The 26,449-nt window shown below is 33.2% G+C and overlaps 1 protein-coding gene across 4 annotated transcripts in view; it reads left to right on the top strand.

Annotated features, from left to right (window-relative positions):
* Nucleotides 1-1,355: 1,355 nt before the first annotated feature.
* The window catches only part of LOC106074266 (protein mono-ADP-ribosyltransferase PARP14-like), a 33,063-nt gene continuing 7,969 nt past the window's right edge, over nucleotides 1,356-26,449 (top strand). Inside the window, exons 1-20 of one of the 4 annotated variants that reach the window (XM_056018134.1) lie at nucleotides 1,356-1,476; nucleotides 2,960-3,285; nucleotides 3,662-3,910; nucleotides 6,083-6,310; nucleotides 6,535-7,561; nucleotides 7,773-8,104; nucleotides 8,928-9,164; nucleotides 9,738-9,938; nucleotides 11,250-11,362; nucleotides 12,448-12,560; nucleotides 12,772-12,886; nucleotides 13,200-13,302; nucleotides 14,013-14,122; nucleotides 15,555-15,642; nucleotides 15,748-15,870; nucleotides 16,638-16,703; nucleotides 17,120-17,299; nucleotides 18,571-18,765; nucleotides 22,786-22,943; nucleotides 25,665-25,903. In XM_056018134.1, the coding sequence (XP_055874109.1) occupies nucleotides 3,006-3,285; nucleotides 3,662-3,910; nucleotides 6,083-6,310; nucleotides 6,535-7,561; nucleotides 7,773-8,104; nucleotides 8,928-9,164; nucleotides 9,738-9,938; nucleotides 11,250-11,362; nucleotides 12,448-12,560; nucleotides 12,772-12,886; nucleotides 13,200-13,302; nucleotides 14,013-14,122; nucleotides 15,555-15,642; nucleotides 15,748-15,870; nucleotides 16,638-16,703; nucleotides 17,120-17,299; nucleotides 18,571-18,765; nucleotides 22,786-22,943; nucleotides 25,665-25,903 (4,157 nt within the window). In that variant the 5' untranslated portion in view covers nucleotides 1,356-1,476; nucleotides 2,960-3,005. Of the gene's footprint in view, nucleotides 1,484-1,674; nucleotides 1,873-2,959; nucleotides 3,286-3,661; nucleotides 3,911-6,082; nucleotides 6,311-6,534; nucleotides 7,562-7,772; nucleotides 8,105-8,927; nucleotides 9,165-9,737; nucleotides 9,939-11,249; nucleotides 11,363-12,447; nucleotides 12,561-12,771; nucleotides 12,887-13,199; nucleotides 13,303-14,012; nucleotides 14,123-15,554; nucleotides 15,643-15,747; nucleotides 15,871-16,637; nucleotides 16,704-17,119; nucleotides 17,300-18,570; nucleotides 18,766-22,785; nucleotides 22,944-25,664; nucleotides 25,904-26,449 lie in introns of those variants that run through there. The other 3 variants (XM_056018135.1, XM_056018133.1, XM_056018132.1) reach the window with 3 other exon arrangements.

Here is a 26,449-nt window from a genome sequence, read left to right as displayed (position 1 = left end):
CAAATCCTGCCCGCTCCCATCCCCCGTCGTCTTGCGGGAGGTTTGGACTAGGAAGTAAACTATCGTCAAATCTGAAGGTTCATCCGAAACATGTAAAACAAAAACAAACAAATATTTTACCATAGTCAGTGCAGACATTGTCCGCCGGTAGTCGATTTAGATTCTCTTTTCGCCGTTTACGTCTGTCCTGGTCTCAAATGTGTATCATGCGATCTTTGTAACTGATCTCCAGCCTACTATAAGTTGGTTTATCTGTTTCTGGTAACACGCTAAAGTAATGCAATGGTAATTGGAGCGGACTGATTTGTCGCCTGGGTCAGACGGTTTTCCATCATAAGTTTAAGTGCTGAGACAATTGTAATATCTCACATGAACTTCTCGATGCCGCATTATCATTATCCCTATAAAAAATAAAAATAAATTCTGAATTTAAATTAAGGAATGTCTGAAACATAAAACAAACAACAGAACATTTGTTAAAAGAATTTGCTGTCCACTGAAAATCGACTTTAAAAACACATAGACCTATAAATATAATATACTTTATCTCTCGATTGATCTACCAGCTAGGATCTATGAAAATTGTAGACCTAAGTCTACAACGAATAATACATTGTTCTGTAAGCATAAGAACATTAAAAGTTTTCTATGATTTTAAAGTTATTCTGATGGATACGATCTACCATCTTGCTGAAGTCAAATGTAACATCGCTCTATTGAAGTTATTCTGATGGTTCTACCATCTTGCTGAATTTAAGTCAAATGTAACATCGCTCTATTGAAGTTATTCTGATGGATCTACCATCTTGCTGAATGCAAAAGTAACATCGTTCTATTGAAGTTAATTCTGATGGCTCTACCATCTTGCTGAAGTCAGGAGAAGCATCGTTCTAGGCACTTCTAGGGCTGAAGTTATTCTGAAGGATCTATCATCTTGCTTAAGTCAAATGTAACATCGTAGAGGCCTACTATTGAAGTTATTCTGATGGATCTAGGCCTACTATCTTACCGAAGTCAGGCGCGTAGCATTGTTTTTTTTAATCGTACCCCAAACTAGCATTCACCAACAGTCTTTTCTTGCTATTTACTGAACAATCAGTAGGCCTACTTTTGCATGCATTCACGTCTCTTCAATTTCAATGAAATGAATGCATGCATTTTCTATCCTTGACAAATATAGGCCTATATTTTTTTTTATAATTGACAATGATACTTTGAACAATATTTAGAACTATATACGTTCTTCTGGGAATGTAGCTTACATTTTCCCTTCTGAAACGTATGAATGATGTATGATGTGTCCGAGTAAAATTTCTAAAAGCTGTAGGGGATGCCCCAACGTCATCGGGCAACATCAGGACAGTGACGTGTTGCTATATCCGGCTACTCTAAACATCTGCTCACAATAATTCATTTATTGTTTTTATTCTGGAATTCTGCTATTTGTTAAATTTTTGGAGTGTCCAGATCTTTAAAGTTTAAAGTAATCTATTTAGATATGGATCTCTTGATGATTGATCTAGAAAAAAATCTAGAGTCTGGTCACACTATAGATATAGATATTCTTCATCTTAGATAGGCCTAGTCGGCCTAGATCTAAAAATCAAAACCGATTATATCAATTTTCCCATTCGTCTTATTTCCAGGAATTGAAGAATCTTAGTTTCACTTTAAAACACGTAGAGCCAGATTATTTATCGGATTTTCCCAAATAAATTCGAAACTAGAATATTTATGACTAGATCAAGACTAGAGATGTATTATAAATTATAGACTATTAGATCTATAACAAGAATGTTTATCGAGATCGCTAGATCTAGTTTCTAGACTAGATCTAGTTAAATTAGTTAAATCTAGAATAATCTAGATCTAGTAAAGTCCCAAAGTTTATTTTTCTATCTAGAGGTGGAGATCTAGTAGATCTAGATCTAGTAACTTAGATCTAGATCTAGAATCTATTAGATCTAAATCTAGTACTAGTATTATAATTATACTAGTCTAGATCTATATTCATATAAAATATAGATCTAGACTCTAGATCTAATTCTAAAATGAAAAATCAAGATTTAATTTTAAAGATCTAGAATCTAGCTAGAATCATAAGAATGCTAGATCTACTATATGTATAGATCTCTATAAGTAGGCTACTTGTCGCTGTGACTTCGCACTTAAATGACCAAATCTGCCAGATGCTTATTTAAACTATAATAAATTATTATAAATAAACTCTAGTACTCTAGTCTAAACTCATAGATCTAGATTCTAGATCTAAATCTAAATGATAATTAATGAATGATAAACTTAGAATGTTGATTCAAGATCTAGCGAATTCACTAGACTCTAGATCTAGAATTTAATCTAGATCAATATCAGTTAATATATATATATATTATTCTTTTGCTCTGCTTGCCCTGCTGATTGAAATTACTGGGTTAATATGTTTTTTTTTATATAGGCCTAATAAATAAATAAATGATATATGTGTTGGGTTTGGCAGAGAAAACTAAATAAATGAGAAGGCAACTGGAAGGTAGATTTAGATCTGTTTGTTGTACACGAAAGACCTGCAGCCATACGAAAACATAAGGTGTAGAACCAGGTACAAAAAGACGAATTAGGTCCAGTTACGTACAGTCATTACAGTGACAAGAGATTCCGGTAGAATGGACAGTGTCCACTTTGTTTTGCCTTTTTACACGCTGAGGCAAGACGCCATCTAGGGGAAAAAGATCATGTGGATATCGGGGTGGCCTAAACAAGTATCCACCCCACTACATATATATAAATATATATGGGGGGGGGTATATATATATAGAGGCATATATATAATAAAAGCAATCATAAAGCTTGTTTAACACTTATTTATATAAACACCTGCTTCATACATTTTAGTATGATTAATTTAAGCAGACTGTATACATAGCTTATAATAATAGTTTTTTTTTTTTAATTTCCACAGTTATGTGCTATTATTTTAAATTTTGACATAAGTTGATATATTAATAATGAGTTCTGGACACTCAAGTAGAACTTTATTGAAATCAAAAGTATCAAATGAAGAAAAAAATAAAAAATCTAAGAAACAAACTAAAAAACTAGCCTCACCTGAAGAGGGTCCTTGGAAGAGAACTATTAAAGCCACAGTAGCAGACATAAGAAAGGAAAAAGACTTTTATACATTATATTTGGAAGATGAAGACATTGGACTGGGTGACTTTGAGGAGGAGACTATGTTGTTAGATGGATTACACAAATGGCTGTATGTCACTTTTAAGGATGAAAAAAGTAAGTAGGCTTTAATTATATGCTATATTTGTAATTATTTTACTTTCTCCAAAACTGATTTGTCATCAAAGCTGCTGAACCCCAAGGTTACTGAAGATCAGAAGATTTTATGTTTTTATGAAGGTTGAATCTAGTAAGATCTTCATAATTTTTTTTTAGTGTTCTCACATATGTGTTACAATCTTGAGTTTCTTATGTTAAAGTTGGTAAGAGTAATTTGGTAAAAGTAAATCTTATCTTAAAGTTGGTTAGCTGTGGAGTAAAATTTGTTAACGTAATGAATATGTATACATTTTTAAAATAATTATTAAATGCAATTCTTAACAATCATTCAAAATTTTTTTTAAAAAAAGGTTAAAATATTGTTATATTTCAGCTGCGATAAAAGCCATTGACATGAAGCATGATCCTGATGATAGTAATATTACAAACGTGGAGTTGGCAACATCCAGAGATTTTGATACATACCCTAATTTACTTTTTCTGTATGGGTATGAAATACACACAAACGATGATATTCATGGCTTAAAAGACTTGATCTCAGATGAGACTGGATTAGGAATAGAAGACATTGATGTCCATGATGAGCCAAAGGCTGTAGTTATTACATTCGGAGACTGTTTAGGTACTATAAAAGCAGCTTCTTTTTTACAAAGCTTATATTAACTCACTCTGTCTGTCTGTCTGGTAAGCATTTAGCACACATTATTTCTCTCACACCCATTCTGGGATCAAGTTGAAATTTTGCACAATTATTTCTTTTACCTGACAACATAAGAATCAATAAAAACAATTTTGCCCATTAGTTTACTATTGGTAATTAATTTCTTTATTTGGTAATACAAGTACAAGGGAAAGAAATTGTACTTGACTGAAGTGGTGGTATAATCTGAATTAGTCCCCTTTATGGATCGTCGTCTGAGTCTTAGTGAGCACGAACATAAAATAATAGGAAACGACTATAGAAACAGTAGATAACTATGTTCATAAGCTCTCTACTAGCAGAGTAATTACTCTGTTGGCTTGAGAAGTCTTGAGCCATGAGTTTGAATTAAGATTGCTTCCCACCCTTTTTTGAAATTTTATAAATGCTTTTTATTGGTACTCTATATCTATTACAAATTTAATTACATGACTGATCCAAACTAATTGATACAACTATGCTTAATATAAGCTTTCTTTTTTTTTTTTTAATTATTTTATAAAAAATTCTTGTTTTAAATTTTAAAACTGTAAATCTGTAGTCTTGCAGTTGAAATTCCTTGTAAATTAATTTGAAATACTTACAGCAACTGATTCATTGTAAGAATTCCAGTCCTTGTTCACATAAAAAGACACTGAAATACTACAAAGAGTTACACAAATGTGGATCAAAAGGTAGCACATTATCATCCTGTAAAATGCTAATGTTAAAAGTAATTTGCAAAATAAAACAAATACTACACATAGTATTTAAAAACTCAAAATACTTAGTGTCTGTATAAAAAGATATCAACTTATCCACAGAAAGTTGGAAAAAAACAACAATTTTTTTTTTACTTTAATAGGAACGTGCATATTCACATTGCAGCCATTCCTAGAGTATTCTTCTCTTTACTTTGAAAATAATTAAAATGTAACAATCCAGAAAAGTCTTTAGAAAAATATACAAGCTAAGCAAAACTAGCTATGAGGTCATTTTTAAGTGGTCATTATTCATTATCAGTAGTTTTAATAATAACTTTCTTTACTGTGCTTCATTTATTTAATAATATTCTATGTCACTCAAGTTATTACTCAAGTTATTATAGTAGGCCTAAGGTAAAGTTACCCTTCCAGACCTTGTGGTCTATGGGGCAGATGATGTTAAGGACATCTGTTTCTTTGGCCAACAGTTAATGAGGAAGGTGTCATGTGGCCAGCACAGCTTTATTTTCCCCAACTAACGTCAGGTAGAAGCCTTTAGAGTTGGGTAGACTCAAGGGTGCCTTAAAACTCCAGAAATTAAAAATAAAAAAAAATAAGATTCAAACCCAGGACCTCAATTCAGAAGTCAAGTGCTTAACCACTCAGCTAATGCAATCCCTATACTATTTATACAAATGGTAAATCTTTTATGTGAGTTTATTTATTGCTGGATTACTTGTTGTTTTTTTTTTAGTGTCTTTTTTAAATAAAGTTTTAAGGTATTAAACTCAAGGAAAATATATTCTACATTGTGTTTGATCAATGTGTTTAAATAGAGGCACCTCCAAACTTACATATGACACATAATTTAAAAGATAACGCTTCTCTCCAGTGACAGTTACATAAACTGGGTTCTCAAACTTTCATTATGCAGGTTCATGCTAATTTTGTTTTCTATTCTATTTCTTTTTGAATCCCTTAATTTTCACTTGATTTCTCTGCGATTCTGCTTAGGAAAAGCCAGCATGAGACAATTTTTTTGTAGTGTTGCTTTTACTCCTTTAACATTTTCATTCTCTTAATACTTATATAATCTGAGTATCTGATGATTTATGTTCTCAGTTATTGTTGATTTGTTGACATTCTTTCATGAGCCATAACTAACACAAACCATATTATCATGTCATCTGTAATCTGTTTGACTTATTTTGTCCACTTTTCATTTTAGGCATCTTTCTGACATCACATTTTTTTTCTGCTTTTCGATTTGATAATTTGTGAGTGTTGAGCTAACAGTGAAGCTCATCAATCAATCTTTTATTTATTTTAGTGCTTATCCTTTCTAGAATAACTATTATTATAATTTGCCCTCATTGTTTAGTTTTAACTATTTTTTTTTTTTTAATTTTAGATATAACACAGCTAACTTGGGAATTAAAAAAATTGAATGGTACTGAGATGATTACTGCTCCTGTTTATAAAGAAAACAGTATTCTTATCTCTGGCTTAAATAATTCCGTACCAGAAGCACATCTGCTGCGTTACATGAAAAACAAAAAACGAAGTGGAGGAGGAGAAATCCAGAGCTTAACTTATCTCAGTGAAGAAGAAGCTGTTCTGACATTTGTAAAGGAAACAGGTAATTTAGATCTCAACCTATTATTTATATCATTTTCAAAAAATAGATAAATGCTCTTTCAGCCCCAAGAATTGGTTTCACAAATCTCAAGAACTAGATTATCAATTCTGTTAACTTAAAATTATCTATACTTTATTTAGTTATCCTATTGATTGTGAAAAATGTACACTTGAATAATGGTGGACTTAAAAAAATTCCAATGCTTTTTTAAACATTTATTTCAGATCTACTTGATGTTTTGAAACTAAAAGGGCAACATGCAATAGGAGGGACCAAATTAGAAGTATCAAACATTTATCCTTGCTTGACTAAAAATTATCTCACAAAATTCATATCAGATGTAAGCCCCAAGCATTTGAAACATTCAATTTCCAGTGCTGCTAACACACTTGCTCAAAAAAACTTAAGTCAATCACAATCTGAAAAGGTTGGGATTGAAACATCTTTTGATATAACTGAAAATTTGGAGTTAAAAGTTGAAGAACTGCATTTGTTAGAAAAAAGTAACTTTTTATCTGACTTGAGAGAAAGTAATAAATCTGTCAAAGTAATATTTGATCATGACAATGCACATGTTATTATTAAAGGAAATGATAAAAGTGAAATATTTGATGCACAGATAAAAATACTAAACATTTGTCGAAATGATATAGCAGAAATTTCAGTCAATCATTTGGCTCCTGAGCAGCAACAGTTCCTAAGAAATAAAGAAGTTCTTCTCAAAGTAAATTCAATGTTAACAAATGCTTACCTAATGTGCTCTGGGCCTGGATTTAAAATAATGTACATAAAATCATCAGAAGATTCCAAAAAGTTATTAGGTTTAGTGGATTCACAAATATTTATGCACCGAAAATCTCTTACTTCTGATATGGTCAGTATTCTACAAAGTGGAAAAGGACAAACATTTTTGTCTGAGTTAGGTGTTGGCTCCAATGATGGCGATGGCAGCCCCAAGATTGAATTAGATACTGGAAATAAAAGCCTTTTGATAATAGGCCCTAACGAAAGAGTGGTCATCCTCCAAAAAGATATAGAGATATTTTTGGAGTTGAATCAAGTTTTTATTAAAGAAATACCCTTTTCTCAAGGAAAGCTTCAGTTCATGAAGCAGTATATGCAGCAGGAGTTTGATTCCATCCAGTTAAAAAGTGGATCTGATGTTGACGTTCAGCATGTCTCCAATAAATTTATCATCAAAGGTTTAAAAGATCCAGTAGAAGAATGTTTTAGAAGTTTGACTCACTTGAGGTAAATTGGTTTAATTTAATAATAATAATAATTTTCTTAATTGTCCATTAGGAAATCTGTTTACAAATAGCATGCTATAATTATCTTTTTACTTTTATTTTCTAAAAAAATAAAAATGTTTTAGTTAATTTTACATAACAAAACTCTAACGTCATTTAAACATTTTATTAGGTTAAATACCTCATTATAATTTTTTTTCTCAAAATTACAGCAGTACAATCCTAAATGATGAATTAAAACTGGAATATTTTGGAATTCAAGAGTTTCTTCAAGATGAAGAGGGCAGCAAGATGCTTGAGGAAGTTCAAGAAAAAAATAACTGTCTTATTATTGCTGGATCTGAAGATTCCTCTGACTTAAATCTTCCACAGTCTGTCATTTCAGGATCTTCTAACCTCATAGCTAAAGCAAAAATTGATGGAGCTGTAACTTTAAGTTTTATACAAGGAAGTCTACTTGATGTAAAAGTGGATGTAATTGTCAATCCACTAGAATCAAGTCTTAAGCTGACCAGCTCTCTGAGCAAAGCTATTATTAAACAAGGTATTAGGTTTTTTTCTATTAAGAAAATTTCAAAATTGTATTTAATAAGTTAAAAAATCTTCAAAATTAATGTTAACTTGTTTCCATTGATTTATTTATGTTGAATTCATTTCCTCACTTGTAAGACTCGATCACCTTCAAATACAAAATAGGTACTATAACAATAACAATTTCATAGTGAGCCATACCCTGTAGCCAAACACACGAAGTGGAGACCTTTAATAAAGACATTTGCTTTCCTCATACATTATTATAAAAATTAAGAGTTGACATGAAATGCTTATGTAAATTATTGGCCTCCTTCAGTCGTAGAACAATTATGGTTAATCTCGAACACTTTCAGCCCTTATGTAAATAAGCCCTGATAAAATCATTTAATTGGTTATTGTAATTGAAATCCACCTTAGACAGGTGATGAATTTATTATAAGGTAAAATCCATCTCTTATCAAAAAGGTAGATGCTCTAGAGAAGACATTGAATCAATCTCCATGTAGCTCTGTCCTGGTCTTGTAATATATATGTTTCAGACATTTTTTAGTTTTAGCCAAAACCCCCTGCAGGATATAAGAAACAAGCAGAATTTAAACTTAGAATTTTTGCAATAGCAGTCTGAAGTATATGCCACCCAATTAGGCAGACAACCATTGGAGTGGGGGCACCAGCATCTTTTGATTGTTCAGCTGACCATCTATGGTTGAAAAAGTACACTGATTATTCTTTTACAATAAATATCAATATCTCATATACACTGAGTATGAAATAAATTTTTTTATTTTAAATGATTTATTTTTTAGAATACCTTTTCCATTCTTTTTTTACAGGTGGTTCAACTATATCTGCAGATTTAAATTTTTCCAAGTCTTACAATAATTTAATCTTTAAAACCACTAGTGGTAATCTATCTGATGTAAAATCTATTCTACATGTGAAATGTCCTGTCTACAATGAATCTGATACTGCAAAGTTTAGAGAATTGAGAGAATCTGTCAGATCTTGTCTAGAGTTTGCTGACAATAATGGCTGTAATTCTATTGGATTCCCTGCTGTTGGCTGTGACAGTAAGTTTAAAAACAAAATATTGGGCTTATAATAAAAGAAAATTAAATGCTAAAACTTAATTTATATGTATCATAGAATATATATATGGTATATATATTTACTTATATATTAAATAATATCAACTCACTCTGTCTGTCTATCTGTTAAAAGGTGTGTAGACAAGATATGAATAAAAAAAAAATTAACAGATTAGTCAAATAATTACTGGTAATTAACTATTGCATTTGATACCAAATGAGGCACATTAATCCTTTCAGTATTCACAAATAAGTATAAATTTGTAGGGTTTAGTCTTCTGAAATTATTGTAAATGCTATTGATTAAGTTGATACTTTAAACAATTATTTATTGTAGCTAACAAAATATGAATTAATTAAAAAAATTAATCTATTCGTCAATTAATTATTGGTACTTATTTTTTTCTATCAAATAAGGGAAATAACTTCTACAGTATTAATATATATAGTTGTTAGGGCAGAGTTCTTCCCCTTAGATATGCTTTTTTAAGATTTAAAAAAATATTGCTTGTATTATATATTTAATAATCTGTAACCAAACTTTTACTTTAACAGAGACATTGAAATTTCCACCACTAGCAGCTTGTAATTATCTCATGAGAGCTATAGTTGACTTTGCGGAATCTAAGAGGACAAGCCTAAGACACATTTATCTATGCGATAACAAAGAAGAGGTTGTGAATGAATTAATTGATAGATTTGAAGCTGTCAGTACAAATCATAAAATAGAAACATTTACAGTAAAAAATAAAAAAGGTAAGAAAATATGTTAGCATAGTTAAAACACAAAATATATAGTTTGTCCATCTTGGTTCGATGATGACCACTTTGTCATCCAGGGGGCTGGGGTTCTATGCCTCCTCATGTGGCTGGTGAGACCTATGTGAGCCCATTATGTTCGGCTGCACACTGGGCAGGTTATTCCAGCTGGGGCTAGTGTCTTGGGCCTTGTTTTTCTACTGCCTGCGTTGTTCTCTTTTTCCTCAGTAACCTGTGCGCCAGTTTTCACAGTGCGATGCCATGATGCTCTGTCTTGTGCTTCTGTCTCCCAGGTGGCTGGGTCTATGCTGAACACTTTCAGAGATGCTTTGAGGGTGTCCCTGAAGCGCTTTCGTTGACCACCTTGCAAGCGCTTTCCTTTGCATAGTTGGCCATACAAGAGTCATTTAGGGAAGCGGTGGTCTTCCATTCTGCAGACATGTCCAGCCCATCACAGCTGGGACTGCATCAGGATTGTATGGATGCTTTGCAGACCCGCTCTTTGAAGGACTTCAGTATCTGGTATTTTGTCTTGCCATTTGACATTCAGTATTTTTCTTAGACATGTCATGTGGAAGTGGTTCAGTTTCTTTGCATGTTTTCTGTATACTGTACGCGTTTCTGAGGCATAGAGCAATGTAGGGAGGATGACGGCTTGATAGATCCCTAGCTTTGTATTTGTGGTGAAGTTAAAACACAATAGTTCCTCTTTCACAGCACATTCTATTTTTTTATAATTAAACTAAGTTCATTAAGGCCTTACACCATTCTGTTTTGTTTAATGCTTATATTTAGTGTTTGTTTGTGGTCTTCCTTGTATGCTAAATGACATTTGTAAGGTTCTCAAGGTGCTTAGAATCTAGGTTTCAACTGTAAACTTGTCACATGAAATACTGCATTCATATTTAATCTTTAAACTCAAAGATAATGGCATTATTAATATAATTATTTTTTATCTGAGATTGAATATTACTCTCACCTGTCATATAAAGTATTTTTATTGCTAATTAAACAACTAAACTATAATTATGTAAAAAATAATGAGCCTTTTTTTCATATAAATAGACTGATCCTTGTAAAAAAAAATGTTATTAAACTGATGCTTCAAAAAATTACCACATTATAATTAATAATAATGCTGACTACATATTATGTTCACCCTTGTAAATTTATAAAGGGGATTCAGTTTTGATATTCATTATTATTATATTATAATCAGTGCATGAACATAATACTAATAAGTAATGAGAGATCACTTGATTGTTTATTTATGTTAGTCAAGTAATTTAAAAATGTTTTTTAATTTAGAAGTGTCTCATTTTGGAGCATCCAATCAAACTTCTAAGACACAAACTGACAGCATAAAGCATTTTCAAGACATCAGTGTGAATGTAATGCAGGGAGAAATAAATAAACAAAGAGTATGTAGACTATTCTTCTTCTTCGTTCTCATTTTACATGTCAGAGGGTTCAGATCAGTAACCCTATATCTGAGATGAACCATGCAGTGGTTTCCAGATTTCTGTATAGTTTTTATTATAAATGAAGGGTTCTGGGGCCAGAGTCTTGTTCCGGCCTCTTGATATAGTATAAAAATGTTAAAATGTTTGTTTGTAAAATGTTTTATATGTTTCGGATGTTCCTTCAGAGTTGAAGATAATTACTTCCTAGTCCAAACCTCCCGCAGGACGACGGGGGATGGGAGCGGGCAGGGTTTGAACCCTCGACCATCGATAAATGTGAACGACAGTCCAGCGCGCAAACCGCACGACCAGGCAGCCATATATGCAGTATATGTAGACTATTATCTGTATGCATCTTTAATAATTGCAGTTGTTGTGGTAGCCTATATTAAAACTCTTTAAGACTATTTAGTCTAATTTAAGTGAACAAGTGATGATTACTGCATCAACTTTTGTTCATTTTTTAATGGATATCATGCTTTGAGTATTACATACAACAAATACTATGGGTAAAGTATTACAGAGAAACTTTAGGAAACTAACGCTCTTACTCTTACTGAGAATGATGTGGGATGAATGCCAATATATGGTTTAATCATTTGTTTTATTCACAAGATGTTAGGAATTGTCATTGTGGTTCTCTTTATCCATCAAAGCCTGAGACAGGCTAAAGTTAATAAATGGCTCTATTGTTATATGTTAGAACTTGTGTAATTAGTTTTCTCAATTTTTAAATGGTTTTAAAATGTTCTTAAAAATGTTTTACATATTTTCGGATGTTCCTTCAGAGTTGAAGATAATTTACTTCCTAGTCCAAACCTCCCGCAGGACGATGGGGGATGGAGCGGGCAGGGTTTGAACCCAGAACCATCAGTGAATCCCAATGACAGTCCAGCACAACCAGGCAGACCCCACAACCAGACAGCCATTCTGGTGCCCTTAATTTAGCAATTACCTAAAGAACAGGTTAAACTTAATTTTGTTTGTTCAAGTATCTTTACAACAAACAAATGTAAATAATAGCATCAATATTTCTATTTCAGACTGATGTGATAGTGATAACTGTGGATAAATCCTTAGATCTTACTAAAGGTAAAATATCTCATACTATCCTCAAAGAAGCTGGTGATGAAATACAAGATGAATTGAAGCAAAAGTAAGTGATGTGAGAACCTCTGGGATCGTAATTGTGCACACATTTTTATAAACCTTTATGCTGATAGGTATTTTTTTTCCAAAGTCATGAAGCAGATTTTTAAAGAATAAATGTAGGGAAAAATTATTTGTTACATCTTTAAAATGAAATATTGAATGAAAAAAAAAATTATTTTGCATCATATCAATTTTATTTCGTTCACTAAATGCAGCTACAATGATGGGCTTAAAGCGAATCAGTTTGCTAAGACTTCAGGCGGTAACTTGCCTTGTCAGCACATTTTTTTTGCTTGTTTGTCACGGTACAGACAGGATAGTGAATCTTATGTAAGTGAAAATAATTTCATCTTATACGCATAAATATATTATAATTTTAATAAAAAATAGTTTTTATGGCCATAACTTTTCAAAACGTTTTCTATTTATATATAGATGTATGTATATATATGTACATATATCTATGTAAATGTATATTTATAACAGATTTTTTTTATTATTTTAGAATTTTAATATTTTGTGAAAATACAATGTTTATGGTACACTTATGGGTATTTTGGCACAGATGAGAAGAGAGTGACTTGAAAGGCATGACTTGTGCCAAAGAACACAACATTTCAGTACAATATTGCTATCTTTTCAGTTGGAAAAGTTGGTTGGAAAGATGCTACAAGAGGCTGACAATTTAAAAGCAAAGTCTATTTCTATACCAGCTTTGGGAACTGGTAAACTAGGATATCCTGCAGGTATTGTCTTTTAAAAAGTTCCCCTTTCAGACCTTGCTATCTATGGGTCAGATGATGTAAAGGTCATCTGTATCTTTGGCCCACGGTTAGCAAGGGTGTCATATGGCCAGCACAATGACCAACCACCTTTACTTTTACCAAACTAATGTCAGGTAGTACTGGCTAGACTCAAAGGCAACCTACAGATCCTGAAATTGAAAATACTAATCTCTAATTTTAACCAGGATTTGAACCTGGGACCCCTTGGTTTGGAAGCCAAGTGCTTTACCTCTCAGCCACCATGCCTCCATTGTCTTTTTTACTGTTAAAAAATGTATAAGTGTTTCTATTTTCTTTAAGGTTAAGAATTAGTTGGAAAGCTTTTGGCAGGTATAAACCAATCTAGATTTGCACTATCAAAGAAACTTTTTTTAATGTTTTTTTTTATAAAGTTTTAGACGTTCGTTCAGAGATGAATATTATTATGTTCTAGCCCAAACCTTCTGCACGATTGCAGAGGATAATGGTGGGATTTGAATTCGGAATCATTCTAACAAATGTCTGAAGTGCATACCACCTGACCAGGCAGCCAATCTGTTGTAGATGTACTTGTGACATTAAAATATTTTTGTGTGTACAATAACAAAAAGCTAATAACCTGAAAACTTAAAAAGGAGACTTTTTTTTTATAACTTTTTTTTTTAATAATATTTTAAATGTGTTTTTTTTAGATGTGGTAGCCAATGTTATGAAAGAAGCTATTAGCAAATTTTCCAAAAGAAAGACATCAGTACAGTCCATTAAGTTTGTTGTTTATCCAGCTGACAGAGATGTTTTCCAGGTAGATGATTTTTTTTCCCATATTTTTTCTCACAAATATTTAACAAAAGCTAATGAGTCCATTATAGGTCTGAGGACAATTTGAATGGACTACCATTGCCATTACTTTTAACTCTTTCAGTGCATATCAGTTCAGGAACAAAAGCCAGATTATTTGCTGATAATTGCATTATATATAAAGAACAATAAAAACAACAAAAGATACTGAAATTTTACAAAATGAATTAGAAGAATTACAGAAATGGAGCATGTCTTTCCACCCAGAAAAATATCTAGTACTAGAGTTTTTTAAAGGAAATTTTATAAATCAAACAGGAACATTATTTCAGGTCCCATAAAATAGACTAAAAAAAAAAGAGGAAACACTGTCATAAATTTGTCATTAAAAAAAAACAAAAACATGTTGGTTTTGCATCCAATTTACAACCTAAATAAAGAACAATCACTATCACATCCAGAGAATAAAAAAAGAAATAAAAAGTTTAACATTATAACTGAGAATGAAATAAATATTATATACCAAGTAATTCTAGCAAAGTTACTCCCTGAGGGTAATGCCGCACTTTTGAGTTCAAATGCTTAAAGTCTTTAGACAAAACTTCATATATGCCAGGCCTGCATAGTTAGCACAAGCAATACTTAGCAAGACATTTACATCCTATTTCAAAATAAATTAATGAAAAAAGAACTCTAATAAATGCTCAACATGTTTGTCTTTCTTAGCAAAGCTTATGCACATTACAGAAATAGTACATCTTTTTGAGTCACATATTGAGCTTTAATATTAGGAAAATGTTTAACCTCTTAAATTTATGTATTATTGTATATTCCCATGACCTAAATGTTATGTGAGATAAGCATGGAATAAAGATGAATAAGTGTCTGACATTATATATTGCTATAAAGCTCTGAGATAACTGGCTTGTATTAAGTTTGTGTATGTTACATCTCTGGAGTGTCTTTAAGTTTAATTGCAAAAACATTAAAAAAGAATAATAGTGTAGTTTTGTAAGTTCAGGTACTTTGTTTTTTATGAATAGATAGGTTTGTTAGGTTTGTTATATTTCATTACTGATCATGAACACTCAAGCATGAAAAAAAAACTACTCATGTCAATGACTAATTCTAATGATGATCAAATAAATATTATTTCATAAGTTGGCAGTAAAATGAAAAATTCACTAGCTGACCACTTGCCACAATATTTTCCTATGAGATATAAAGCTATGCAGTTTTAGCCTCAATCACTGAGTCTAAAAAAGGCAATTGAAGATCAATGCCCATATTTTACCCCTTCAAGTTTTAGAACTATATTTTCCTATTAATATTCTCTTATTTTCATTACCATTTTTTAGAGTTTTAGCAGTGATCTGCCTCATTAAAATAAAGATCTAAATTTTCCTATTGATTTTTTTTAAATTACTATTTTTCAGAGTTTTAGCAGTGTTTTACCTTCAGTTGATAAGAGTTCAAGACATGATGATAGCAATGATAGAAAATATGACAGAAAAGAAAAAAGGAGTAAGCTAATATTTATTGATTTTGGAAGAAAATTTCACAGCATTAAGTGCATTCATTTTTATTAAGAGTATCATCACAATATTGCACCAAATAAAAATTTTTCAGCTACAGGTGAAGTAAAATTTGGAAACATCACTCTTAAAATTAAACGTGGGGATATCACAATGGAGCGTCATTGTGATGCAATTGTTAATGGCATTAAAGATAATATGGACCTTTCAAAATCTGGTAAGTGTAGTACAAAAGGATTTCTTTTTAATATTTAGTCTTATAGCAATAAAATACTCCGAAAGACACAAATATAAAGGCACATTCCTTGTTTCATTTGCTAGGATAAACTGGTACAAATGCTCCTTCTTCCAGGTGCTATTAGAGCATTGAATGGGTTGACTGATTTAGCCAGGAAAACAAATGACTTGGCAGAATTTAAGTTATTATATAGCTAACATGCATGACTAGATTGACCTATAAGAACATGCGTAGGATGTAATCATCTTCTTTTTTAAAGTAATATCTGTATTTTATAAGATAAGATTATTCCTATTGTTTTCATCTTTAAATGCTGCCCTCTAAGTGATCATGCGTAATAGATCTTAGATTACCATTTAAAAACATTTGTAGATGTGCGTATCCCTGTATTAAAAAAAAACTTAGTCCTACAAAACAGTTTGTGAGTTTCTTTGTTTCAAGGTCAGGATGTAATGGCATGCCCATAAAAGCAGATCATATTTTAGCCAATAAAATCAATAATCTATATTGTCTAGGTCAGTTATTCAAGTATCACCTGACCATGGAATCCTTTTGCATTGATCTTTAATTAATTCTCAATCTTTAGCTTTTAGGATAGTCCTTATCCTTAAGTCAAGGTTTAGTCTAACATTACATTACTAATCTCTCTGCTTGTGAGATATATATATTTATATTTCTTTAACTTATTTAGCTAAATATGTTTTTAAAAACTAATGTAAAAAAAAACATTTCTATTATTTGTATAGGTCAGGTTTGTAAAGCCTTGTTAGATGTATGTGGAAAAGAACTACAGGATGAGTGTAACAATAATAGTAAATATACTTTAAATTCTATTTTATTTATTTTTTTTTTGGTTGAACCTTTCATTTCATCATACTTAAAATAATTGTTTGCCTTTGCTTTTTGTAAATAGTGGCAGTGTCTTTTATTCTGAAGATTAAGGATGGGTCAGTGTTTCACATGACTACCCAAATCCAGATATGACCTGCATATATATTTTGACATAACTAATGTAGATAAAACTAAAGTAAATAACATACTACAAATGGCCATGTTGTTTTTTTTATATACTACTTGTCCAAAAAGGGCCTGCTATAAGTGTTCAAAATAAGGGGGAAATTAATGAAAAAGTGAAAATGACTAGTTGTGTGGCAAGGTCTAAGATTACTTTTTAAAATCTAAATTTATATATATATATATATATATATGTACTGAATTTTTTAAACAGAAGATAAAATGGCAAAAGATGGCATTGCAGTAACCACAGCACCAAACATGTCGTGTAAGAATATAATACATGTCAGTCAAGATCAATTTTCAAGAAAGTGGGATGTGGGGATCACCAAAGTTTTGAATGAAGCTGATGACATTGGAGCCACATCACTAGCTTTACCAGCTCTAGGGACAGGTACAGTTTAGGTCAATAATTGTCTTTTAACAAAATTATTGGGGATATGAGAAACACAGAGAGGATGAGATTTTTGAAAATGCAGAATAGGGTAATTGGATTTGGAGAAATTGCCAAAGAAAAGAAAGGCAGTCAACAGCAGGTGGTACGGGGGAAAAAGGTTTAGAAATTTTCTAATCAGTTTTTTACTATTATGTAGCCTATATAATGTATTTTTTATCTTACCTAAACAAAAATGCTTACAGCTCCTCTGAAGTTAGCAACAAAACCTGGTATATGTTTTTTATCTTACCTAAACAAAAATGCAACAGCTCCTCTGAAGTTAGCAACAAAACCTGGGATATGTTTTTTATTCACATCATCTTTTTTTTCAATAGTTAAATTTAGCAAAGCTTATAGCAACTCACTCTGTCTGTATGGTATGGTAAAAGTTTCTGATGGTACACATTATTTCTCCCACACCCAATGTCTGATTAAGCTGAAATTTTGCACAATTATTTCTTCTACCTGACAACACAAGTATCAATAAAAAAAAAAATTAACCAATTAGTTAATTAACTATTGGTAATTAATTTTTTTTTTGTATCTTGAACAAGGGAAAGAATTTGTACTTGACAGGATTTTTGAGCCCTGAGTGAACATTTTTTTTTTATGCATTTAAAAACGATAATGTAAACCAGTGATTCCCTAAGTGGTCTATATAGACCCCCAGGGTCTATGACGACTTCCAAGGGGTTAAGCATGTCGAGTCTTTAAATTTTATTTCCCATTTACCACCATGAACAAAATTAACTCATACACAATAGAAATTCTACCTTAGTTAATCTTTTGAATTTCAACCCTGTTAGTCAAATGATTTGTTTTTAAATTCAAATTTAAATATACTTTCACAACTGGTCCAGACAAGTGATAGGATCATAGTGTAAAAAGCTAAACAAAAACAGTTGGTAAAAATATTTCTCATTGCACAGATTTATTATGCCTAGGTCTATCATACATATAAGTACAAATAATTGATACCATTACACTTTAAAATTATTTTTTTTTTAAAGTATTTAATATTATATTTTTCATCTGACTCTGTGTATTACTATTCTTTTAATTGTTATTTTTAACACTTTTACCATATGGTAGTGAAAAAATAGACATTTAAATTATCAAACACTATGAATATAAATAAATAAATATATATATATATATTTTTTATTTTTTTTTCTATGGAAAACAAATTTTAGAATGAGTAGTTCAAACATTTGTATTTATGGTTGCAGGATCTCGGCATGCTGATGTTCAACAGATTAAAAAACTCATATTTGAAGCCATTAAACGGTTTTCCAAAAGAAGGAATCTTACTGTTAAATTAATCAAATTGGTAATATTTGACCAGAAAACATTTGATGTATTCACTGAGGAAGAGTCTAGTGGCTGTGGTGCCTCATCATCAGATCAGCAAGAAAAATATGCAGGTAAACTATTGGAAGGACACTGTAAACATTTACTTCATTGTTACATTACTTTCATATGTTTCAAAGTGTTATGGAAGTGTGGTTGAGAGGCCAAGTGCGCTTGAACTTGGCTTGGTTTGGCTACCTAGAAAGGGGCTCGAGGTTCGACACCCGACTCGGGCAGAGTTGTATTTACTAAGCGCCTAAAGGCAGCACAGAAAACCAACTCCTAGATACCCCCCCCCCCTCCACCTGGTCCACAAATGAGATTGGACCAAAAGTGCTCTGAGCATGCTATTAGCCTGAAAGTAGCACTATATAAAAGCTATAATAATAATAATAATAATAATATGCTTTTCTTTCCTCAATTGTGTACAATCTCAGTCACAAAGTTCATTAATTTTCCAGCTAGTAGATATCTACAGTAACATAACAAGAGACAAGGTAGTCTGCTTGGTCAAGTCATCCATCCAGCTTTTTCTTAGATAAACTTGTTATTTCTATATAACATACTATTTTATCTAAATATTTTTAAGTTAATGGGAAGTACCTGTCACCTGATGCACATACCTTGCCGTGGTGTGACAGCTTGAGTGCCTCAATGACCCTCAGAGCTATACCGGCGGGAGCTCATCACTCCTGGCAGGTACTACCAAGCCGGACAGGTCTGTTAGGAAAGAGGCCAGACAAAAGGTGCATCCCCCTCCCCGGGACACAGGGGTTGTGCGATAGGCTAACAACCTGTCCATGGAAAAAAAAAAGTGTTATAGAAACCAGAACAAAAGCACAAACACTAAACATTGTCAGAGGCGAAAGTAGAGCTCCACAAAGGAGACTTATGAAGCTATGCAGGGAAAGTCGAACGAATCCTGTGAGGCCGACCACTCTACTTAAACCAATGAAAAAGAAACACTTCCTTATTCAGAAGGCAGCATTTAACTTGGGAACATGGAATGTCCGCACTTTACTAGAACCAGGTAGATGTGCACAAACTGCCAAGGAAATGGCCAACTACAAACTACAGATCCTGGGAATGAGTGAAGTTCGATGGAACACATTCGGTGAAACAAGACTGCAATCAGGAGAAACCCTTCTCTTCTCTGGAAAGGAAAAAGAAGATGACTTACATGAAAATGGTGTAGCACTACTACTAAACAAGGAAGCTTTCAAAAGTCTTTTAGAATGGGAACCAGTTTCAGAACGAATAATTAGAGCCAAATTTTTGTCTAAGTTCAAAAATGTTCACATCATTATGTGCTATGCTCCCACCAACCTTGCAAGTGATACTGACAAATATACATTCTATGACCAACTGCAAAGTATAGTTGACAAAATACCTACAAGAGATGTTTTGATCGTCATGGGAGACTTGAATGCCAAAGTGGGAAGTGACAACAGAGAGAGAGAGAAAAGTATGGGCACCCATGGACTTGGCACCATAAACGAAAATGGAGAAATGTTTGCAGACTTCTGCACATTTAATGAATTAGTGATAGGAGGCAGCATTTTCCCCCACAAAAAATGCCACAAAGTGACATGGGTTTCACCAGACAATAAAACAGAGAATCAAATCGACCACATTACCATACGGCGGAACTGGAGAAGCACATTACTAGATGTACGAAACAGAAGAGGAGCAGATATTGGCTCAGACCACCACCTAGTTGTTGCCAAACTAAAAATGAAGCTGGCCAGCAATAAAACAGAAAGAAACAAAAGGAAAAGATTTGACCTAGACAAGCTCAACAACACACAGATTAAAAAGGAATTCCAACTATCCCTTCAAAATAGATTTGCTGTGCTACAACTAGATGAGGCCAAACAAAGCGTCGATAAATCTTGGCAAAATTTCAAAGAAATTATTACTGAAACAAGCTATGAAGTACTAAGCCTTAACCCTAAGAAGAAAAAACAGTGGATTAGTGACGAGACATGGAAATTAATCGAAGAAAGGAAATGCACTAAACAGGCAGTTAACCTAGCAAAAACAAGAAACCACAAGCAACAATCAAAACAAGACTACCAAGCAGTTTCACAGAAAGTCACCAAAATGCTTAGACAAGACAAATGATCATTTTACAATAATCTGGCAGAACAGGCAGAAGAAGCAGCAGGTAAAGGAGATATAAAACAACTATACAAAATCACCAAACTTCTCAGTACCAAAAAGACTAATTGCAATGTTCCAGTCCGAAACAAATACAGAAAACTACTTTCTTCAATAAATGAACAACTTGAAAGATGGAAAGAATATTTTCAAGAAGTGCTCAATAGACCTAAACCACGAAATCCACCAGATCTAAATGCAGGACCAACACTAGACATAAACATGGAAGAAATAACAAAAGAAGAAATAAGGAATGCACTCAAACAAATGAAGACAGGTAAAGCAGCTGGAATTGACAACATACCACCCGAAGTCCTAAAAGAAGGAGGAAGTGAAATAGTTGACCAAATGCACAAACTATTCAACAAAATTTGGTTAACAGAAACACCTCCGGGTGAGTGGAAAAAGGGCTTGCTAATTAAAATACCAAAGAGTGGAGATCTATCACAATGTGAGAAATGGCGAGGCATCACTTTGCTGTCAGTACCAAGCAAGATTTTTAGCAGAATCCTACTAAACAGAATAAAGGGAGCATGTGATGAACACCTAAGGGAAGAACAGGCCGGATTCAGAAAAGGGAGATCTTGTGCTGACCAAATAGCTACACTCAGGATAATTGTAGAACAATGTGTCGAATGGCAATCTCCTCTCTATGCAACTTTTGTTGACTTTGAAAAAGCTTTTGATAGTGTCGACAGAGAATCTATCTGGACTGTAATGAGACATTATGGGATCCCCAATAAAATAATAACCATAACCAAGAACCTTTATGATGGTTTCACCTGCCAAGTAACCCACTGTGGCAAGCTGTCAGAGGAATTTCCAGTCACAACAGGAGTCAAACAGGGATGTCTTCTTTCACCACTCCTGTTCCTTCTAGTACTGGATTGGGTCACAAAAGAAGCCTACTCTAACGCAGGGAAAGGAATCCAATGGACTCTCACACAAAAGCTGGAAGATCTGGAATTCGCTGATGACATAGCCCTATTATCACACAGACTACAGGATATGCAAGAAAAGGTCACAGCTTTAAGCGAAGTAGGAAAAAGAGTAGGCCTCAAAATAAACCACCAAAAAACTAAAGTACTTAAAGTAAACAATAAACAAAGTGGAGACATAGTATTGGATTCTCAGACAATAGACCAAGTAGAAAATTTTATATACCTTGGGAGTGTAGTCAGTATATCAGGTGGAACAGATGAAGACATTAAACGCCGTATAAATCTAGCACGTCAGACATTTACACAGCTAAAACCAACCTGGAAATCTCCTTACATCTCAAACAAGACTAAACTAAGAATCTTTAATTCTAATGTCAAGGCTGTCCTACTGTATGGTTCTGAAACATGGAGAACAACTGAAGCCACAACAAAAAAAATACAGACCTTCATCAACAGATGCCTGAGAAATATCCTAAAAATACACTGGTATGACAAAGTAGAAAACACCAAACTGTGGGAGATGAGTGGACAGAAAAATATAGAAGTGCAGATCTTAGAGAGGAAGTGGAGATGGATTGGTCACACCCTTAGAAAAGATACCAGCAACAGAGCTAGGCAGGCCATAGAGTGGAACCCCCAGGGAACAAGACGCAGAGGAAGACCAAAAAGAACATGGCGATGCAGTGTACTTGAAGAAGCAGAGAAGACCGGGAAGAGCTGGGACACCATCAAAAAGCTAGCAAGAGACCGTGGAGAGTGGCGTGTTTATGTCGAGGCCCTATGTTCCATGAGGAACTCAAAGGAATGATGATGATGATGAATGGGAAGTACAGGAAAAAAACACCTAACACCATTTTATAAAACAAAGGAATTTTGAGATTATGCAGCAAAAAGATTCCTAACATGTGAACATAGATTGTCATTACTGTGTAGTTACATAGATTCTAAAATTAAAACTGTTATTAATGAATTACTTCTATTGATTTCCTACAGAAAAAGACATCTCAGAGGAACATATTCTTACAATTTATTCTAAGAATTCAAGAGACATCAAAGTTGCTATTGAAAACATTGAGAAATTTTGTAAAAAATGTTACAAAGAGTCTATTGAAAAGGATGACCATTTTGCTAAAAAACTAAGCATTGATCATGTAAGTAGAGAATTACTTTATTTAATTAGACTTTGAACTACTCAGTACTTTTTTTTTATAACTTACCCTTATGTTGAATGGATTTTTTTTTCATGTGTAAATATAACTTTTTCTACAAGTTTTTTTTTAGATTTTTAGTTAATCAATCCTATTTTATGATGGATATTTGAATAAGTTTTAAATATTTTCAATTTTGTAAGAAAAATAAACACATGTAGCCTGCTGTGTATTTCTATGTTAGTAAACAACAATTTTAAAAAATTCAGCAACCCATTTACAAAGAAATAAGTAATTTTTATGATTTATTTAACTATGAATAAAAGTGTTTTAAAATCCTGATCAGATTCAATCTGTCAAAAAATATTGTTTTTATCACCCATGTTCACTATTAAAGGCCTATATTTTGTTAACAAAAACACAGATAAACCTATATATATATATATATTTATATATAGTCCAAATTCTTTGCAAGCTATCAAAACTGCAAATAAAGAGGCAAAACAAATGGCTAGACAATGTGCTAACAACTTTTGGAGGGATACCTGCAACAGAATTCAAGACAGTCTCTACTTAGGAAATAGTAAAGCTTTGTTTGATGGCATTCAAGCGGCCCTGGGTCCAACAGCGTCTAAACCTGCCCCTTTCTATCAAAATCTGGAGAAAAAATTACAGATCAAACCAAGCAGCTAGAACGATGAACAGAACACTACTAGATGTCTATGCCACTCAGAATACAGTAGACGATGTTGCCCTGGCTTCTCTACCAGATCTTCCAGTATTGGAATGCCTAGATGAGCTTCTGAGCCTTGATGATCTCAAAAAAGCAAATATATATATATATGTATTTATATATTTATATATAGTCCAAATTCTTTGCAAGCCTTCAAAACTGCGAATAAAGAGGCAAAACAAATGGCTAGACAATGTGCTATCAACTTTTGGAGGGATACCTGCAACAGAATTCAAGACAGTCTCTACTTAGGAAATAGTAAAGCTCTGTTTGATGGCATTCAAGCGCCCTGGGTCCAATAGTGTCTAAACCTGCCCCCTTCTATCAAAATATGGAGAAAAAATTATAGACCAAACCAAGCAGCTAGAACGAGGGACAGAACACTACTCGATGTCTATGCCACTCAGAATACAGTAGATGATGTTGCCCTGGCTTCTCTACCAGATCTTCTAGTATTGGAATGCCTAGATGAGCTTCTGAGCCTTGATGATCTTAAAAAAGCAATTAACTGCATGAAAAATAGAAAATCTCCAGGGAGTGATGGCATTACGGCGGAAGTAGTTAAGGTCAACAAATCACTCCTGCTCCCTGAACTCTATAATCTCCTCTGCCGCTGCTGGGAAGCAGGTCATGTCCCACAGGACATGCGTGATGCAAATATAGTCACAATATATAAGAACATAGGGGATCGTAGTGACTGCAACAATTATAGGGGTATCTCTCTCCTCAGTATCTCTCTCCTCGGCATAGTTGGCAAAATCTTTGCTGGAGTTGCACTATCCATGCTGCAAGTGATAGCTTCTAGAGTCTACCCAGAGTCTCAGTGCGGATTCAGGAGTGGTAGATCCACCATAGACATGATATCCTCTCATCGACTACTGCAGGAAAAATTCAGAGTGAGAGACAGACCCCTTTACATCGTTTTTGTTGATGTGACTAAAGCCTTTGACATGGTCAGCGAAGTGGCCTTTTCAAACTTCTAAGGAAAATAGGTTGCCTTCCCAAACTACTGAAGTTCATTGAGTGCTTTCATGAGGAAACGAAATGTATTGTCAAATTCAATGGAGCCCAATCAGCACCTTTTGAGGTTTGCAGAGGTGTCAAGCAGGGATGTGTGCTCGCACCTACACTGTTTGGCATATTCTTCTCCTGTCTACTGCATTATGCGTACAATGACATAAACGAAGGTGTGTTTCTCCATACAAGATCCTCTGGAAAACTATTTAATGTATCAAGGCTGCGGGCAAAAACCAAGGTTAGGAAGGGAACTCCGGTATGCTGATGATGCAGCAATTGTGGCTGATTCTGATATCCAGCTTCAGTCCCTGGTTGACAAACTATCTGCTGCTTGCCAAAAGTTTGGCTTAAATATTAATCAAAGCAAGACTAAGATACTAGTTTAGAACACAAATACTGCACCTCAAGTAAACATTAATGGCCAACCACTAGAAATTGTTGATCACTTTTGCTATCTTGGCTCCATCATATCCAACAATGCTCTACTGGATAAAGACAATAGGATAGCCAAAGCAATGGGCACCATGTCACGGGTGCAGAAAAGAGTGTGGGACAACATACTGCTGACTAACAATACTAAAGCCTTAGTCTACCGAACCTTTGTGATGAGCACTTTGCTATACGAAAGTGAAGCATGATCAACCTACTCATGGCAGGAAAAAAAGCTGAATGTCTTCCACCTCCGATGCCTAAGGCGGATCTTATAAATAATGTGGCAAGATAAAATAACCCATGATGAAATGCTATGAAGAGCAGGGTGACATGACATCCGCTCTGTTATCAGCAGCAGACGCCTTGGTTGGCTTGGCCACGTTCATAGAATGCCAGTAGGTTGACTTCCACAAGACATCCTGTATGGCAATCTAATAGAAGGCAGGATATATATATATATATATATATATATATATATATATATATATATATATATATATATATATATATCAGTATTTAAGTTTATTTCTTCTTATTTACAGATAAAAGAGCTAAAGCAATTCGGGCTCCAAAAAAGAATCAAGGTCACACACCAAGCAGATACAGGCTTTTTTAAAATGGAGGGCTTCAGTGGTGATGACATTTTCCAGGTTGAAAAGAAAATGCAAAGATTAATTTTGGAAATAATTGATAAACATAATAATGCACTTCATAAATCTGTTCAGTCAGCTATAATTTGGCAGTATAAGAAAGGGGAGAAATGGTATAAATTTGAACCAATGTAAGTAAATTTTATTTTACAAAAGTTTAGATTATTAACCTTAAAAAGAAAAATGATTTAAAATATTTTTTAAAAATTCTTTGGTTAATTTACAGTTAATTACATTTAGTAAAAAAAATACTTCATGATATGTGTCAAGTACTAACTGTTAAATCTTGTTTCTTTATGACAAGTAAATGACAAAATTATAAAATTTAAAAGAATTTCTTCAATGTTAAGCCCGGGTTTAGGGTAAATGACTCTATGAAAAAAGGCTCTAGAAATTCAATGAGAAGGCACAAAAAGGAAATACAAATATTTAAAACTTCTCAAAACAGTTGTAATGACATCCCCTCTTCATTTGGTGTTAATAGCATATAGGTATTACCACAAGTGCTTCTGCCTTATAAAATCAGGACTAACCTTCTCTGACACACTCATTTATAGACTGCTGGCTACTACAAACATACATACTATTCAGACTGCCAAATGACACCTTACAGATAGACATTTCTTTTTAAATTGTATATCTATAAAGCTGTGTGGACAACATTTTACCAAAGCATA

This window comes from Biomphalaria glabrata, chromosome 1 (assembly GCF_947242115.1).
Source record: "Biomphalaria glabrata chromosome 1, xgBioGlab47.1, whole genome shotgun sequence".
Classification (NCBI taxonomy): domain Eukaryota; kingdom Metazoa; phylum Mollusca; class Gastropoda; family Planorbidae; genus Biomphalaria; species Biomphalaria glabrata.
The sequence above is the reverse complement of the archived record's forward strand: the minus strand, read 5'-3'. Positions and strand labels throughout refer to the sequence as shown.